At 44.5% G+C, this 17829-nt stretch overlaps 1 protein-coding gene across 2 annotated transcripts in view; it reads right to left on the bottom strand.

Annotated features, from left to right (window-relative positions):
- Positions 1 to 17829, bottom strand: part of DOCK2 (dedicator of cytokinesis 2) — a 407498-nt gene that overhangs the window by 354543 nt on the left and 35126 nt on the right. For both annotated transcript variants that reach the window (XM_027084336.1, XM_027084335.1), the window contains exons 6-9: positions 16645 to 16793; positions 11186 to 11321; positions 8656 to 8810; positions 4554 to 4635 (exon numbers count right to left, since the gene is read on the bottom strand). In XM_027084336.1, the coding sequence (XP_026940137.1) occupies positions 4554 to 4635; positions 8656 to 8810; positions 11186 to 11321; positions 16645 to 16793 (522 nt within the window). The remainder of the gene's footprint in view (positions 1 to 4553; positions 4636 to 8655; positions 8811 to 11185; positions 11322 to 16644; positions 16794 to 17829) is intronic.

A 17829-nucleotide genomic window follows, 5' to 3' on the forward strand; every position in this document is an offset into this window, starting at 1 on the left:
AACGGGGCACATCACTCACTGGCTCTTAAAGCTCCCGCCCAGAAGAGAGGCATATCACTTCCGCTTCCATTTCAGTGACCAAGGGCCGCGGCCACACCTAACTGCAAGGGGGACAGGGGTGGGCTCAGGAGGAGGAACGCTGAAACCGTGAACTACGCTGACGTCTCAAGCCCTGTGCTCAGTGTTACACACATCATCGTCTTATTTGATCCTTCACAACACTCTGAAGTCCCATCACTAATACTATTACTGCAGCCCCATTTGACATATGGGGAAACTGAGACACAAAGAAGATAAGGGTCTTCCCCGAGGACATGACCTCAGTCCTTGCAGACACTGTCCGGTCACTCTGACCCCAAAGTCCATCCACCTAACCACCACCATACATTTCTTTCACCATCCAAAGGCACACAGGAAGGGAAACCACCTGGACTACCTCAGCATTCAAGTGCCCTGCTCAAATCTGAAAGCTTCGGTGTTCCTGGCACCCCCTTCCAGCTCAGATCAGCTGGAGAAGGGATGTCAAGGCATGTTGTTGGCATCAGAGCAGAGATTCCTGGGCCTGGCCTCACTAGAGAATAGTCGCTTCTCTTCTGAGTTAATCCTCATGCAGGCATAGGTACTGGGAGCAGCCTGTCAGCTGACATCAGAGCCAGGGCCTGGGTAAAGCAGCCATCCCCAGCCTCTCACTGTGGCTGGTGTGGGAAGAAGAGGGAGGGGTGTGCAGAGTCTCTGGGAACAAGACATGGCCTCAAAGTGGTCCACAGCTTCCTGCTTGGGGGTTTATGTGTCAACGTGGACAGGCTATGCTGCCTAGTTGCCTGATCAAACACTAGTCTAGATGTTGCTGTGAGGTATTTTGTAGGTCTGATTAGCATCTACAATCAGTTAACTTTAAGTAAAGGACACACCTTCCATAACGTAGGCGGGCCTCATCCAATCAGTTGAAGGTCTTAAGAACAGAATGCGAGGTTTCCCAGCGAAGAAGGAATTCTGCCTCGAGACTAGAGCATAGAAATCCTCCCTGAGTTTCCAGCCTGCCGTCCAGCCCTACAGATTTCAAACCTGTCAGCCCCCACAATCACATGAGCCAAATCCTCACAACAAATCTACCTATTTACGTATCTTCCTGGTTCAACTTCCCTGGAGAATCTTCACTGATACAAGGGCTGTCCTTTCAAAGCTGGAGGAATGGACAGCTGCTTCTCCACTCTCCCAAGTCTCCCCACTGGGCAGGGAGACAGGGAAGGTAGGGGAGAGGTGGCTTTCTGATGGAGGCAGCCCCTCCACTCATTTGCATCTCCCGCCTTGCCCAGCAGGTAGCTGAGTTTGAGATTCCAATTATCTCACATCCAGATGGTGGGACAGCCTCTTCTCTGGCCTGCCTGACTCCTTCCTCCAACCCACCCTGAAATTCCCCTGAAACCCATCTTTACGAGCCACGTTCATCATTTCATTTCTCTCCCCGCAACAATGTTAATAGCTCGATATTTGCTACCCTGTTAGTGCTAGTTTTCCCCAGCTGACATGAAATATCCTAGACAAAATATATTTCCAGCTGTTCTATCCCACTGATTCCCCACTATTCTCAGCATGCAAGTACTCTATTTTTGTCACAAAGATTTCTTTATTGTTCCACAAACACACAATGTTCACTTTCGACTCTAGATCTTTCTTCCTAAGCCCCACATCTGTACCTCCACCTCTAAAGTTTACCCCTTATTCCTCTATATATCCAAATCCTTTCCATCCTTAACAGCTCAAGTCCTGCTTCCCTCACAACGACCTCCATCCCTAATTACTTCCCTCCTCCCATTAGGATTTTTTGTATTTTTGAAATATCTATATTGGTATCTTTCAGAGGCATTCCAGAGACACAGAAGCCCTGCCACCTGACAGGTTCCTTCCTAAATGTTATGGGATGAATTATGTCTCCCCCAAACTCATATGTTGACCCCTTCATGTCTTAGAATGTGACTGTATTTGGAGACAGGGCATTTAAAGAGGTGATTAAGCTAAAATGAGGTCATTAGGGTGAGCTCTAATCCAGTATGACTCGTGTCCTGATAAGAAGAGGAGTTTAGGACACAGACACGCAGAAGGACAGTCACATGAACACACAAGGAGAAGGTGGCCATCTGCAAGCCAAGGAGAGAGGCCTCAGAAGAAACCAACACTGCCAACACCTTGATCTTGGATTTCCAGCTACCGGAACTGTGAGAAAATACATTTCTATTGTTTAAGCCACCCCGTCTATGGTACTTTGTAATGACAGCCCTAGCAAATTAATACACTAGGTAACTATTTAAGATTCCTAGGTAAGTCCATTTTCCACTCCTCTTCTCTGAAAAAATTTCACTTGCTCAAAAGAAGACACGAGACCTTTAAGAGCTTCCTCATCAGAGGCCCTTGGTACTAGAGAAGCTTATTGCTATGAGAGCAAAGTAAAAATGCTTGAACACAGGTCATTCTCTGGACAGTGTATAAACAGGCAATCTCAGAACTAGGCTTCAGTCTGCGGTGTCTCCCGATCATTCTCACTCGGGGCTCACAAAACTCAGACGTTTGGGGCAGCTGAGACACGAAACTTAAAACACGCGCTACCTGATTTAGTCATTCATCAGTGTTCCTTTTACTGTTCAGTCTTGTCCCCCACGTGTTAGCAGCAACCCCCAAACTGGGCAAAGTCTTAGGAAACCTCGCGGTATGTGCGCTTTCCTCTTACAGGGCCATGGAGGGTGAACGCTCATAAAGCAGACGGAAGGGAAACGCCACCATCAGCCCAAGCCACGTGCCAGCTTCTTGGGCTCTGCCTCCAAGGAGGAGACTAGGAAGAGCTGACATCCGGAGACAGGAGAAAGGAGGCCAGCAAGGCATGTGCCTGCCGAGTCGTATCTCATATCGAAAACATCACCTCGATGCCCAACTGAAAGTAATTCCCAGTCAAACGCCATCACATCACCCTGTTTTAATTATCTGCATGGCATGGATTGCCTTCTGAGATCTCTCTTATTTATTCATTTAATTATTTTCTGAATTCCCCCCATTACACCCTGAGGGCAGGAGCCTATCAGCTTACTCACTGCTGTATCCCCAGACACAGCACAGAGCTTACACACAGTAGGCGCTCACTGGGTAGCACTTGAATCAATAAAAGAAGCTAGAGCACCGTGACGTTCCTTGTCCTGAAATGAAGATTCCCATCATTTCAAGAGAAGGAAGTGTCAACCCATTAAACCAGTCAACCAAGGCTCTCAAGTTCGTTTGCTGTGTGAAGAAGAGGTGGTGGCACAGGCAGAATTCCGCAAAGGCAGGACCACATTCTCATTATTATTGAGTGACACAAATTTACTGATGACCTTTCCTGCACGTTTACATCATGAATTGGTTCTCTGCAAAATGAACCACTGATTGATTCCCCGTCCCTCTCCCTCTTGTGAAACATCTGTCTCTTGGTTTAATCAGGAAGCCCTGTGGGACTCTCCTATTTATCAAGAAAATAAATAGGCTCCTCCTTCTAACTAATAATAGACAAACGGCACCGAGGCACATTTATATATGCCAAGAAAACTTTGTCTAAGCAATTAGGATCTATGATCTTATTCCATGCCTCTAGCCCATTTTTCAGGAAATAACGAACAAAATAAATCAGCTGCACTCCAATCTAATTGTAACATAAGACATAGAACTTAATGGCCTGTAACTGGAAAATTATTGTGGAGCAAGGTAGGTTAATCCAGCATGTCGGTCACTCTGTAATGCCCAAACCCCTCCCTCGCTCCTCCTCTGTAATCTCTCTTGCTAACACAGGTGACACAGTGAAAAATCTCATAAATGCTCTTCTCCCCAGAGGTGCTTGCAGGAAACACCAATATCCTCAGATATCTTAAGATCATACTCTGAACACCACTCGGTGAAAACAGAAGAGAGGGGTTTCTGCTGGAAATGATAACTCTTATCTCCTTCTTTCCACTGCTTCTCCTTTCTAGAACTAAAAAGCCAGTTCACTCTCAGAAATAAATCATCCAAATAGCAATTGATTTCAACATTTCTCTGTTACGTCTTGCCTGGTGAGTATTGGTATTTAGAAGGATGATCCCAGGGAATCGTAAGATCTTTAGTCATCTATGACTTAATTATGTTCAGAATGTCTAATTTACCAAGGCAGTCAATGTTCTAGGAAGGCCTTTTTTAATCTGATGTATTTTGGAAAGGTTTTTAGATGGTCTGAACCAAAGTCAGGAACTCAGGTTAACCATGAATCAACCAGAAAATCAGAGTAGCTGCTGTACCTAGTCCACCTAGACATTACTGCTGGAAGAGGCTTGTGCTTGTTCACACAGTGCTCTGCACTGGGTACACACGAGTAAGATAGGGAGCGAGGAAGAGAGAGCAAGGAGGAGATCCATCTTCCCAATAGCTTCCTTTTACAGAAAGCCCAGAACACAGCTCTGCACCAAGGCCACGCTCCCTCCTGAGCGCCTGACCAGCCCCATCTCCAAGATCATGTCCGTGAGTATGGGATGTGGTACAAGAGGACAGTGCACACCTACCGTGAAGACCACCTTCAGGTTGTTGAGCATCTCAATCTCCTTCGGGAAGCCCCTGCTGCCCCATCGCACCAGGTAGTTCTCGCTGTGGGAAGAGGGGTGGCAACCCATTACTGCTAGGGGTCTCAATATTCATAAGGTAAAAATATTCACCAAGCCTCTGCTATGAGCCCAACACCAAGCTGGCAACTGGGGACATGGGAGTGTCTGAGACAGGCTCTCCATGTCTGTCCCTCCCTCCAGGAGATCACAGTTCCGTCAGGGAGACAGACGTTAGACAGGCAGGGGTAAGGAATTACTAACGCTTGGTACTCACAACCTCTTTCCCTCCGCCATCTAGTAAGCAAATTCTAACCCAGCTATCTAATATTTTTGAAGAGCAGCAGCATTCTCTGTAGAGGTGATAAAGAGTGGCAGAAGTGAGAGGGAAAGGATTTTTGTACGTTTTGCTGGGCATTAAGAATGGATTTGTCCTTCCCACCCTATTCCCCTTTCAAGATTGAGTAAAGATCTGCATTATTTTAAATTATCCATTAGATGTCGGACCGTTTCCTTGAAGGAATGTCACACTGTGTTGGACCATAGAGGGCCTTAGCCATTATCTGAGATACACTTAAGTAATGATTTAAATGCAGTCGTGGCAACTATTTATATGCAATCATGCTACAAAGAAAAAGTTCAGGATGTTGTGAGAATGTATTATCAGAAGAACCATGCCTAGGCTGGGTGGTTAGGGAAGTCTTTGCTGAGGATGTGACATGTAAATAAAGCTGGTCAGGAAAAAGAGAGTGGGAAAGGGAAATGTTTCAGGCAAAGCAAACATGCGTGCAAAGGCCCTGAGACAGGACGGAGTTTGATGCACCTAAAACACAGATCCAAGGGGAAAATGGTAAGAGAAAAATTAGAAAGATGGGCCAGCCCATGTAGGCTTTATAGGCCATTCAAGGATTTTGACTTGATCCTGATAGTAATGAGAACCCACTGACAGGTTTTATGAAGGGCAGTCACACAGTTCTGACATCTGATCATTTATCAATACACATCTTCTAGCAATCATACACACAACCCTGTGTGGTTCATACTAGTCAGTCTAGTTGCATCGACAAGATCAGGAAATCTAGCATTCTTTAACTTAGGAGAAGCTTGGTAGAGTTTGCTGAGTTGAGTCATTCAGTTTTCCATGCCATCCAGGAGCATATAGTTGCTTCTAAATAAATGCCCGTTATCTTGAATCAGGATACAAACAAAATAAAACTCAAAAACCAAGTCAGCCCAAAAAAGGCATAAGAGAATTCAGCAAAGTGCCTTCTTTTTAGAGGTTTGTTCTCTCTGATGCCTTGTTTTTTTCTCTCCACTCACCCCTAGAAGACTATTAAGAGCAGTCTGAGCAAGGTTCAAGGGGGAAATAGAACTTACAACAAAAAGAAAACTGTCCCAGATTAACCAATGGTTAAAATTTAATCAAGTTAAATGTACTTTTTTTTTTAGTAAGATCTAAAATTTTTAGTGGAATTTTCAGCAAAATAACCAAGAAGTCTCCAAGGCTCCATCCCCCCCCCAAAATTGTTTTAATTGTTTTCCATTGGTTATTTCTGGACTGTCATAGTGAAATACCTGGGTATTTCCCAGGACCTTTAATCACATGTGGCATGTCCAGTGGAGAACTAGCCTGCTAGGTCTAAACGCTAGGCACCAGCAATTTTCTTCTAGGGGAAAGAGAATCATAAATCAGAAAAGCAATTAGAGGGCTGAGCTGACCCCATCCATCTTTGCCCAGGAAGACCTGGGTGGTAAATCTGAAGGCCTACTGGCACCCAGACAGGTAAGACCTCTTCCACATGACACCCTCCTCAGGGGAAGAGGGAGAACCATTCCAACTCTTTCTTGAGCTCCTTTTGGAAATTAGCCTTGCCACTGGCCTGATGCCTGAACTGCTTTCTTTTTCATACTACCAAAATTTATCTTAACTTTCCCAAACCAAATCTCTGCAGGCATCCATTGGAATCGGACCATCGTACATCCCGATATTGAAAGGTTGGTCCCAGCCAAATTCTCCCCAGCTCACATCTGGGCCACACTGAGGATGCCCTAACTTGCCTGTGGCTCACTGTACGCACACGCTGGCTAGGGAAGGCAGGAATGGAGAAATTTGGTTTCTTAGGGAGAGAACAGCTACCCAGAGTCAGACCGACTTGGGGAGTGCTTCCAAGTTCCCCTGCCCCTTTCCTGTATCATGCCTCTTCTCTTCTTTCTTTGTTTTCTACTCTTTTTTTCTTTATCCTTGGGGCGGGGGAGGGGGCAGGGTTCTGCCCCTTTGTCCCCTTCCTCCTCAGCCCTCACTCTCCCGAGGGCTTCCCTGTGTCTCTGGCACTCTCAGAGGCATCACTCATGCATGCCCCATCAAGCGCATCATTCGGTGTGGCGCATCGGGGAACACAGCTGCCACCTCACTGATCCACTGCCTCCCTCCACAGGGCTGGTTCAGGCCATCCATCACTTAGATGAGCCAGCAGGCCAGGCACCCTTGTCAATTCAGCCATGAGGAATCCTTGTGTTTTCTGAGAGGCAGGGAGTGCTTTTGGGATCTTTGTCACAGGTGCCTTGGAGCAGCTGACAGGGAACAGCAAGGGGCCTATGACACGCAGACCATCTCAAAGTGGGTTCTCACTGTCATAGATGGCCTATGACACGCAGACCATCTCAAAGGGAGCAGGTACACTTGTTCACAGTGTCTGCTGAGGCCTAGCCAGATGAGCTGGGCTCATTCTTTAAATTAGGGATTTAAGTTTGCTGTAAAGAATAGCTTTCCACCGCAACAGTGCTAAGACCCTGGTGAGAACCACTGAGGATATTTGATACAACTCTTTCCTTGGTGACAGACTAAAACTGGAAATTAGCTTATCTTCGGAGTCAGACAGATGGACTTGGGTGAACAGCTCAGCTCTGCCATTTATAAATATATGTGCCTTTGAGCAAGTCACCTGACCTCTCTGAGCCTCATTTTCTCACCCAAATCACATGGAGTAATGACGATTATGTGAGATCATATACAGACCTCAGTTCCGTCTTCTTAGATGGACAGCCCCTCTATGTTTACTAAATGTCTCCATGAGAGCCATTATTTTCTAAAGTGAATTTTATAATTCAGTAGGAACTATATGTTATCTCCTTTAATCATCAACACAACCAAGGTAAGAAGATATCATTTTCTCCACAGAAGCAGAAGGATCATGCTCCAGCTCCACTGTACTGCGTTAACTGGGATCTCAAATACAGGACCACGTGTCGGCTCAGAACCCCACTGGAGGGGACAGGCAGTGGTCACCTGGGAGGAAGGATGGACTGAGCCATAAGCAGACGCCAGGGCTGGTGGTGGGGGCCAGAAGTACATCAAAGTCTTTCCTCTGGAGATTCCCAAACGTGTTTTCCCTTCTTCGAGCTGAGGTACCTGGAAGTTCCCTTACTTTTTCCATTTCCAAGAACAATTAATTAAGGTAGTAACAATGATAACCACTGCCACTTGGAGCACCATGTGCCAGGCCCTGTGCTTCCTGTGCTTTTACTTATTAAAGTCTAACTAAAAGAAATGACCCCGTGAGGTTGACACTTACATTTTGCAAAGGGGAAACTCAGGCTTAAGAAAGATTAACAACGTGCCCAAGGTTAAGAAAGAGTAAATGGTGGGGGCACGATGTGAACCCACACAGATTCCAGAGCCCACACTCTTAGCCTGCTACTGCCATTGAGGACAGGGCGTTTTCACCATTCATTTCTTAACTCTCCTTTTAAAATAGGTATTTTTATTCTATTCAGTGCTACCTGTCTGAATCTTGTTATTTCTGGTTGTTTTCCAGTAATCAAAGAACTGTTTACAAAACCCTACGGTGTAACCATAACCCTACTCTGGGAAAAAAAAAAGTGGTGAAAGTAACATTTCCACCTGACTCCCACACCCTAAAAGAAGTTATTTCCACATTCTCAGCTAGACTGTTTCTCTACTGGGTGGGAATTTCTCCACAAGTGATGGCGGAAGGAAAAGGCACTCTGAGCTCTGCCAACTCCAACCTCCCGAATACAGAGAAGTCAGGCAATGTTGAACACTTACCTTATGACCATTTGCTTGTTGGGGTCATAGAGGGACATGAAAAGCTCAGCGTCTTCCCCAATTCTGCACACAAAGTTTCTCACAAAGACATAGAGGCTGTGGGTAGGGGATGAGGAGATCCGGGAATACATTCCATAATCAGGCTGATCTTTTGACTGAGAGGTGGAAGGAAAAGGGAGGAAAATGGAGAAAATTAGCCCAGCACCACTTAGAACAACAGAAAGATGGCCCTGAATATTAAGAATCATGTACGTTTCAAGCCTAAAGATTTCAGCATTATATCCAGGCCTTCCACCAAAAGTTCCTGTTGTCTGAGCCAAGTCACTTTGACTCTCTTGGCCTTGATCTTGGGAAATACCACAAATGACCCAGACTTCCACATAAAGTTTAGTGTCATAAAAAGCACAAACTATAAAAGAAAAAAAATGCTTAAACAGACTTTATCAAAACTGAAAATTTTGCTTTTTGAAAGACACATTTAAGAAACTGAAAGTCAGGTACACACTAGGAGAAAATTTATTTGCAAAACATGTATCTGATAAAGAATTTGTATCCAGAATATACAAAGAATTCTTACAACTCAATGTCAAGAAAATCAACCCAATGAAAATGGGCAAGGTATCTGAACAGACACTTCACAAAAAAAAGATACAAATGGTAAAGGCCAGTAAGCACATGAAGAGATGCTCAAAATCACTAGTCATTCAGGGACATTCAAAACAACAGTGAGATACCACTACACAACCACTAGAATGGCTAAAGTTAAAAGACTGACAATATCAAGTGCTAACAAGAATGTAGAGGAACTGGCACTCCCATAGATTGCTGATGGGAATGCAAAATTGTACAGGCCTTTTGGGAAATAGTATGTTGGTACCTGAAAAAGTTAAATATGTACTTATCATATGCTCCAATGATTATTATCCAGAAAGAATAAAATTATATGCCCACACAAAGATTTATATGAAAATGTTCATAGTGTTATTAGTTATAATAGCCCTGAATTAGAAACAACCCACATATTCAACAACTGATCAATGATATATACCATTGGCAACTGGTCAACGGTATAGCAACTCAGCAATGAAAAGGAAAAAACATTAATATATACAACAACACGAACTTCAAAAATAGCATGCTGAGTAAAAGAAGTCAAACACAAAAACCATATGGGACTTCCCTGGTGGTGCAGCAGTTAAGAATCACCTGCCAATGCAGGGGATGCAGGTTTAAGCCCTGGTCCAGGAATAACCCACATGCCACAGAGCAACTAAGCCCATGCACCACAACTACTGAGCCCACGTGTCACAACTACTGAAGCCCACGCACCTAGAGCCCGTGCTCCACAACAAGAGAAGCCACCGCAATGGGAAGCCCGCACACCCCATCAAAGAATAGGCCCCACTCGCCGGAAATAGAGAAAGCCCACATGCAGCAACGAAGACCCAATACAGCCAAAAATAAAAAATATATATTAAATAAATAAATAAATTTATAAAAAAAAGACATATGATTCCATTTTTATTAAATTCTAGAAAAGACAAAATATAGTCACAAAAGGGGTTGCCTGGGGCTTGGGACTGGGGAAGGGGGTTGACTGCAAAGGAACTCAAAGAACCTTTTAGGATCATGGAGCTATTCTATACCTTGATTGCGGTAGAGTCTGCCCAACACTATGTATTAATAAGATCCATTAGACTGTAATTTTAAATGAATTAATTTTATTGTATGAAAATTATATCTCAGTAGAGCTAAAAATAAAGTTGCTTTCAAACAATACACAGTGGATAAAATACTTTTTAAAAATATAAATCAGATTATGTTAACCTTGTCAAGATTGTTTCCTTGGAATCCTTTATTGGCTTCTTACCACAGTTGGAATAATATTTTAGCTCTTCCCTATGACCCTTAGGTCCTATGAGAACTGGCTCCTGCTACCTACCTCTCCAAAGCATTGCCTTCACTCTTCCACTGTTCATTATGGCCCATCCATACTGACCTTCCTACTCCTTGAACATTCAAAACTCAGTCCTATCTCGGGGCCTTTGCACTTGCTGATCCCCCTGCATTGAACATCTTGTCCCCAGATCTTCCCAGGCCTGCTGCCTTCACATTATACAAGTGTCATCTCAGATGTCCCTCCTGGGAGAGGCCTTTCCTGATGGTACCTTTTAAAATAGCTCCTGATTCACTCTGATTCACATAACACTAATTGATTGCCTTTTAGAAACTTATCGCCACCTGGAATTATTTACATTTTTAACATTTCTTCTTTTTTTCCTCTCTGGAATATAAAAGGTCCGTGAGAACAGGAAACTTGCCTGGCATTAAACCACCTGGGGGTGGTTGTGGAATGAATCAAGATCCAAGTACAAAAACACAATAAAATGCATGTGGTTACTGATGATCTCAGGTCATAGGACAGATGTCCCTTTGAATAATATACAGTCTGGTTAATTAGCTTATTATTTTAAGCTTATGACGTGCTAAAGCCTGCTTGGCTTGGCCAAGCCTAGTTCACAAAGCTCACCATCTCTTCCTTGATACGCTCTGTGATTTTATCAGTCGCTTCTTCGTGTGCATGGAACAAGCTGATGACACTGGTATTATCAGGGTCCAAGATATTTCCATCTTCATCTCTGACAATCAGATCAAGCTCAAGGATTCTGAAAAGCAAAAATGTGAGATGATAAATCAAGGGAGGTTGAAGCCTGTAGAATGTTGGTGAGAAGTTTCTACCAGAAAGCTCACCTGATTTCTGAGGATCATAGGCTCCCATAGCACAGCTCTATACAGACAGTCTTGCACACAGCTGGGAGTCACACTGATATAGCTCAGCCTCTCTGGGAGGTACTGTGGTAGTGTGTATTAAGAAAATTTTAATGTGTATTTCCTGTGATACTGAACTTAGAAAAACAATGAACAAGGATGTGTGTTGCATCAGCAAAGTGTTGAAAAAAACTAAAATGTCAGTCAAAGGGGGAATGACAAACTGTCATCTGTAATGGAATTCTATGTATTGGGTTTTAAAAATATGATATAGTTTTGATATGTTTAATGATATGTATTAGTGAAGAAAAGAATCAAGCATGGAAAGATGCATACAGTGTGTTTTAAGTAAAAAACAAGCAAACAAAGAAACTAAGGCAGGTATGTTACCTGGGTGCATGTACAGAGAGAAAGGTATGGACAAAATGCACCAAACTACCAACATGCGTGCCTGTGAGGAGAGGTAGGGCACTGGGACTAGGAGGGGTGGAGGGGTCAAGGGAGAATTTTGCCTTATCTCTATTTGTTTAATGTTTATATAACATAACATAATATAGTATGATATATAATACATATGCAGAGAAGGTGTTCATGTACCGCTTATTCAATGGTACCTTGAAAACAGTCGTTGGGGGAGAAATCTCACATATATCCGTTGTTACCCACAGTGTGCTCTTTAGCTCTGTGACTTCCAGGTCACAAGATTTTCCCTGTTTGGTATTGATTTGTTTCAACTGCATCTGCCATTCTGATTGGCATCAATGATACTAGTAACAGCAAAATAGTCACACAGCACTTGCGATAAGCGGTACCTTAAATTCTTCACACATATTAAGGCATTTAACTCTTGTAACAACGCTGTGAGGGAAGTACTATTAATACCTGCATTTTACAGATGAAGAAAAGACTGAGGATAATTTACTCCAGGTCACATAGCTAGTAAAAAGTAATATGGCATCCTAGTCTGCACTCTTAACCTTTATGGTATACTTTCAAGATAGGAGGCTCTTAGAGGCAGCACTGGGTTTGTGGACAGGGGTTATGTTTGCACAGGTCCTAACCTGAAGCTGCTTTTGCATCTGATGTTGACATGGAGGACCTCAGTTGTCCATACAAAGAGGGGAGGGGGCGGTGGGCTGATGGAGACTCTGAGAGGAACAACGGTGGTCCTGCTTAGGCACCACTACCACCAAGCACCAGACAGGGTCAGGGCAGCAAGGACAGATGAAGGAGACTACGTTTTCAGCTCTTATTTGTCAACTGGATTGAGAGGCACATCTCTCATGTCATCCAAATGCAAACAGAAGGGAGCCAAAGTTCACCCATTTGTCCACATTCATTAGGAAATTAACTTCCAACTAGATATGACTCATAATGTTGCACAGCCATGCTGCTGAATGGGCAATGCTAAGGGGGAAGAAATGTATTCAACTAATGCTGAGCAGAGGCCCTCACGACCTGGGAAAAGACGAAGCACAGCCAATATGTAATTTAATGCCGACATCTCTCTAGCTCCTTTCTCTTCGAAATTTATCAAAGTGGATTCGGTTCTAAAATGTATGAATAAAACATTCTCCCGGGTCCAGCTGTCTTGGGATTTGAAGGAATCATTTGAGGATTCCTCACTCCTTGGATACCAAAGAGCTTGTCCATTACCAGTTTCATTTGAAACTTGGAAGCTTTAGTAGACAAGGGGCAGGATTGATGGGATTCCCATGACCCAAGATCAGGAGAGGCTTCTTCCCAATAGGACAGCAAACCATTCATTTTGGAGAACTGAGCATTTTGACAGTTTCTCCTTAGAAGGTAGCCCCACTGCTCTCTCTGTTCAAGAAAGTGATAAAATGAACCCAAGACGAGGGCAGGGGAGGAAGTCCTCACTGTATGCCTTTTTCAAAAAAGTAAAAATTTTTAAGGTGAAGAAAACAGAAATGGCTTTTTCTGTGGCTCCCCATCGCTCTCTGGACAAATCTGAACTTTTCCACCTGGTACTCATGCCCTCGAGATTCCAGCCCCTGTCTACCTTCCTCTCCATATTCATGCTCATCTCTCAGCTCCTCTCAACTTCTCTCTCTCTCTTTCTCTAAATTTCTTCACCTAGTAATTCCTGCCAGTGTTGTGTGATGCAGGGCAGGTGTCACACCCTGCCCTGTCTCCTCCCACCCTCTTGTTCACGCTTCCTCCTCTCATGAAACGCGTGACTTCTTACTCAACTGTCTGCTTACTTCTCTTTCTCTTACTAATCCTCATAGTCCACAGGAGGCAGTAGAATGCAGTGGTTAAGTGCTTGAACTCTGGAGCCAAGCTACCTGGTTCAAATTCCAGTGCATCTTGGGCAAAATGACCTAATCAGCCTGTGAGCCTCCATTTCCTCATCTAAGAAATAGGGATGATAATAGTACCTGCCTCACAGAGTTGTCGCGAGACTTAATCGAGTTAATGCATGGAAAGTGCTTAAAACTGCACCTGGCAGACAGTAAGCACTCAAAAAGTTATTATTAGTTCTCTTTGCTTGCCTTTTGTTGTTGTTGCATAGAGAGGCTGTATTTTGTAAATGTCTGTGTCTTGAGGGCCTCTTGGGTGCTCGACAAAAGTTTGATGGCTGAAGGAAGGAATGGAATTTCTGGGGGAAGAAATAGGCTGATTCTGACCAGTCCTCCAAGACTCAGAGTCCTGCTTCCCTGACTCTCACAGCCTGAGGCTGATGGTCCTCATGCCGTTCCTGACACTCTGACCTGAAATCTGGCCTTCTGGTTTTCAGGAAGCTGCCTATCCCATATCAGAGCTCTGAACCCCCAAGACACCAGGCCTATATTAATTTAAGGTGCACAAATCTCTCTCACTTCCAGCTGAAGTCATCAGGGAAGTGAAGCAAGAAACAAGGGGCCCCTTAGCTCAGGGCCTCTGTCTCCGAGGATGTGTCTCACTTCCCCAAAGGCAACTGACTGAAACTGAAAGCACGGTGCTGATCCAGGCGATGCTGTAGAGGGAGGCTGATTTAGGGAGGATCCTCTTTCTCCTTTCACCACCATTCACCTACTGCATGCAGATCCTATGCCCAGCACATAGAAATGAATCTGCCTTAGAGGAGCTCCCAAAACAGCATGGGAGACAGGCCAGTAAGGAGGTAATTACTGGTCAGGGTGCTAAGGGCCTGCAAGAGTGCCTAACCCAGCCAGGGGGGTGGAGGAAAATCAGGGAAGGCTTCCTAAGAGTGGTGACCATTTTTTCCATCCTTGGTCCTTATTGTCAGAAGCCCCCATGAGGAAACATCTGAAGGTCACAGACGCCATTACTGCGAAGCAGCAAAACGTCCTCAATTCCCACGTCCCAGCTGCAACCATGCTCAGCTAAAGATATCACTGTACCAATGGCAGCAACAGCTGCAGAGCAAACCCTTCCTGTCACTTTGGGATGATGAGCACGATAAGCAGATTTGGACTCGCCTGCCAGCTGCCAGCAGGGGAACCAGCAGAGGGATCGTGCTTCTGGGATGGGAATCAGCCATAAGTTGGACCCATTGGCTTTCCTCTTTGGATCATCTTCCTAGTGCGTGTGACAAAGGCAAGGAAGCCTGGCTGCTAGGAAAATTTCTTTTTTTATTCCCACTTAATAGGCTCTTTCCACTTCCCCCTCAGGCCCTATGTTCCAGGCTTCTGATCCACTTTGCAGTCTTCTGAACATGCTATGTTTTCTCATGCACTCTCAGCCTCCCTTTTTTTAAAAACCTACTTAACACTTCTTTATCTTTCAAAATTTAACTGTGGTCACCTCCTCCAGGAAGCTTTCCTTGACTTCCTTCTCCAAATTGAATGAAGAATGCTCTTGCCTCCTAAGCCAACAAAGTTACCACAATACATATCAATAGTTTACTTGTAGCTCACTCTTAACTGGACTGTTGTCCCTTAGTGTACAGGAACTTTTATTTCTGTGGTCTCAAAAACCCTAGCAGGAAATCAGGCCAATCATAAGTGCTTAATACATGTTTGTTGCTGGGATGAATAAACAAGTAAGTAGGATGTTTGGAGAGCATTCACATAATCAGGACGGGGAGGGCCTTTACAGTTCTCAAATGTTATCCAGCTAGTATACAATGGTGAGGCCCAGGGGCTCTAGAGTCAGATTGCCTGGTCTAAATTCTGGTTCTGCCATTTACTAGCTATGTGACTTTGGACCTGTTAGTTAACCTCTTTAAGAGCCTCAGCTTCTTCATCTGAAAAAATGAGGATACTAAACCTGCATGCCTCGTAAGAGTTGTTATAAGAATTAAATAAGAGGGGCTTCCCTGGTAGTGCAGTGGTTAAGAATCCACCTGCCAATACAGGGGACACGGGTTTGAGTGCTGGTCCGGGAAGATCCCACATGCCGCGGAGCAACTAAGCCCGTGCACCACAACTACTGAGCAGGCGCTCTAGAGCCCGCGAGTCACAGCTACTGAGACCCGCGCGCCTGAAGCCTGTGCTCCACAATAAGAGAAGCCACCGTAATGAGAAGCCTGCACACCGCGACAAACCACAACTAGAGAAAGCCGCGCACAGCAACAAAGACCCAACACAGCCAAAAAATAAATAAAATTTTAAAATAAAAAAAAAAAGAATTAAATAAGACAATGGATGTGAAACACAAGCTAAAGACTGGTGCATGCTAAGCTTGGATTAGGTGTTAGGGTTAGTTATAATGTTATTATCATTAGTGCATTGTCCTGCCTCAAAAAATTGTTTCACACTCTCCTTAACTTCACAGCATTCAAACTAACCAATTTCTGCTTCTTTCCCTTTGAGGAAATGCTTTTGCAACTGTGCATATGAGTTAGCTGATGGCATGTGGCTTAGATTAATGTAGGACGAGGAAGGGACATTAAGTCTCACATTGGGACTTAAGAGAGAGCTTTGTAAATGCAGGAATAAAATGACAACTAAGCCGAAAGTGAACCAGCGTGACTGTGCTCCCCAGCCCCTTGGAAGTAGGTTAAATGAGTGTCCTGAATCTCTAGCCGGCTAATAACCACTGGATAAGCAAGCCTCTCTCCGCTTGCATGTCCCTGGGTCCCACGAGGGTGATAGCAAAGGCACACAAGCACGGTCGTTGGTAACAGCCTTCTCCCAAACAGAAAGTGGCAAACTCGCATCTAAAAATGAAATCTAGCTTCTCATAGGGAGAAAGGGAAGAAGGGGGGTGGGTGGGGAAAGAAAACATCTTTTTGGAGGAAAGAGACGTTACTTGTTGCCATAGTCAATTCTGGACGTGACTTTCTGCTTCAGTTCCTTCAGCTCGTCCTTGGGCAAAGTTCCTGAGAGGAGCTGTGACCGCCAGTCCATCAGGTCGTACATCATGGACTGCACCTGTTGGAACCGCTCCTTTCTGCTGGCCTAGGAGCAGAAACAGGAAACAATTGCAGTCACCTGCACCGAAGGTCTTGGGCCTCCATCTGGCAAACTGGGCCAAAGGCAAGCATGCATGTTCAGGGGCCATGGCTCGAGTGCCTCTCTTGGCCCCTACCCAGCTGTGAAGGGATTGGGTGGTGGTCTGAGTCATTGACATGTTTCCTCCCCCAGGGCCACAGGGGTTTCTCAAAAGCAAAAGTAATAATGCCAATCACTTCCTGGTTTAAAAAAAGAGGGGTTATTTCTGGCTCTTATCCAAGAAGTTACATGTTGAATAGGAATGCCAAGAACATCTGCTGCAATGCAGGTCTCAGAGGCCAGGCCCTTTAAGGCTGAGAACCAGGGCCACTGCTCTGGTGCAAAAGGCCTGTTTCTAGGGCAGTGTTCCCCCAAGTGTAACAGGCATACAACCCAAGGGACATGAGATGGTTTTGGTGGTACAAAGACACATATTAGGGACCCATATGGTGATTCTCCTCTAGTCTCTTCCCATCCTTCTGTTTAAGGGCAAGAGAAAGTTGCAGTTTCATGGCAACATGACTTTAACCCCTCTCTCACATTTGTTAATTTCTTTTTTTTTTAACAAAAAGAGAGAGAAGTTCTTTGGCTCCGAGCTTTTGACAGGTACTACTTGATGACATTGTTTTGTTTTCATGTATTTATTTGAATAATGTTCTAATTGTGCCAAGTGCTTTTGACTGTGCATTTGGGAAGCACGTGTGAAGTGATAAAAGTATATATACCTATTGGGTCTTTCTCCCCAGTTTCTGGCACAGAGCTCTTAAAATGCTTGGAATTTTCTAAGTGATAGATGTGTCTTTTCTTATTCACAACGAGCCCGTTTTGACCAGACCTGAGTCTGTGCTAATGAGATGAGTCCTAGAGAGCTTCAAGAATGGGGGCTGGCTGTCAGAGGAACCAACCATGTGGTTAGAGGGTTGGAACTTCCAGCTCCAACCCCCAACCTCCAGGGAGGTTAGAAGGGTTGGAACTTGATTCAATCATTTAATCATGCCTATGT

Source organism: Aethalodelphis obliquidens, unplaced genomic scaffold (genome assembly GCF_003676395.1).
Source record: "Aethalodelphis obliquidens isolate GAN/ISIS:26980383/991018 unplaced genomic scaffold, ASM367639v1 scaffold52, whole genome shotgun sequence".
Lineage (NCBI taxonomy): Eukaryota > Metazoa > Chordata > Mammalia > Artiodactyla > Delphinidae > Aethalodelphis > Aethalodelphis obliquidens.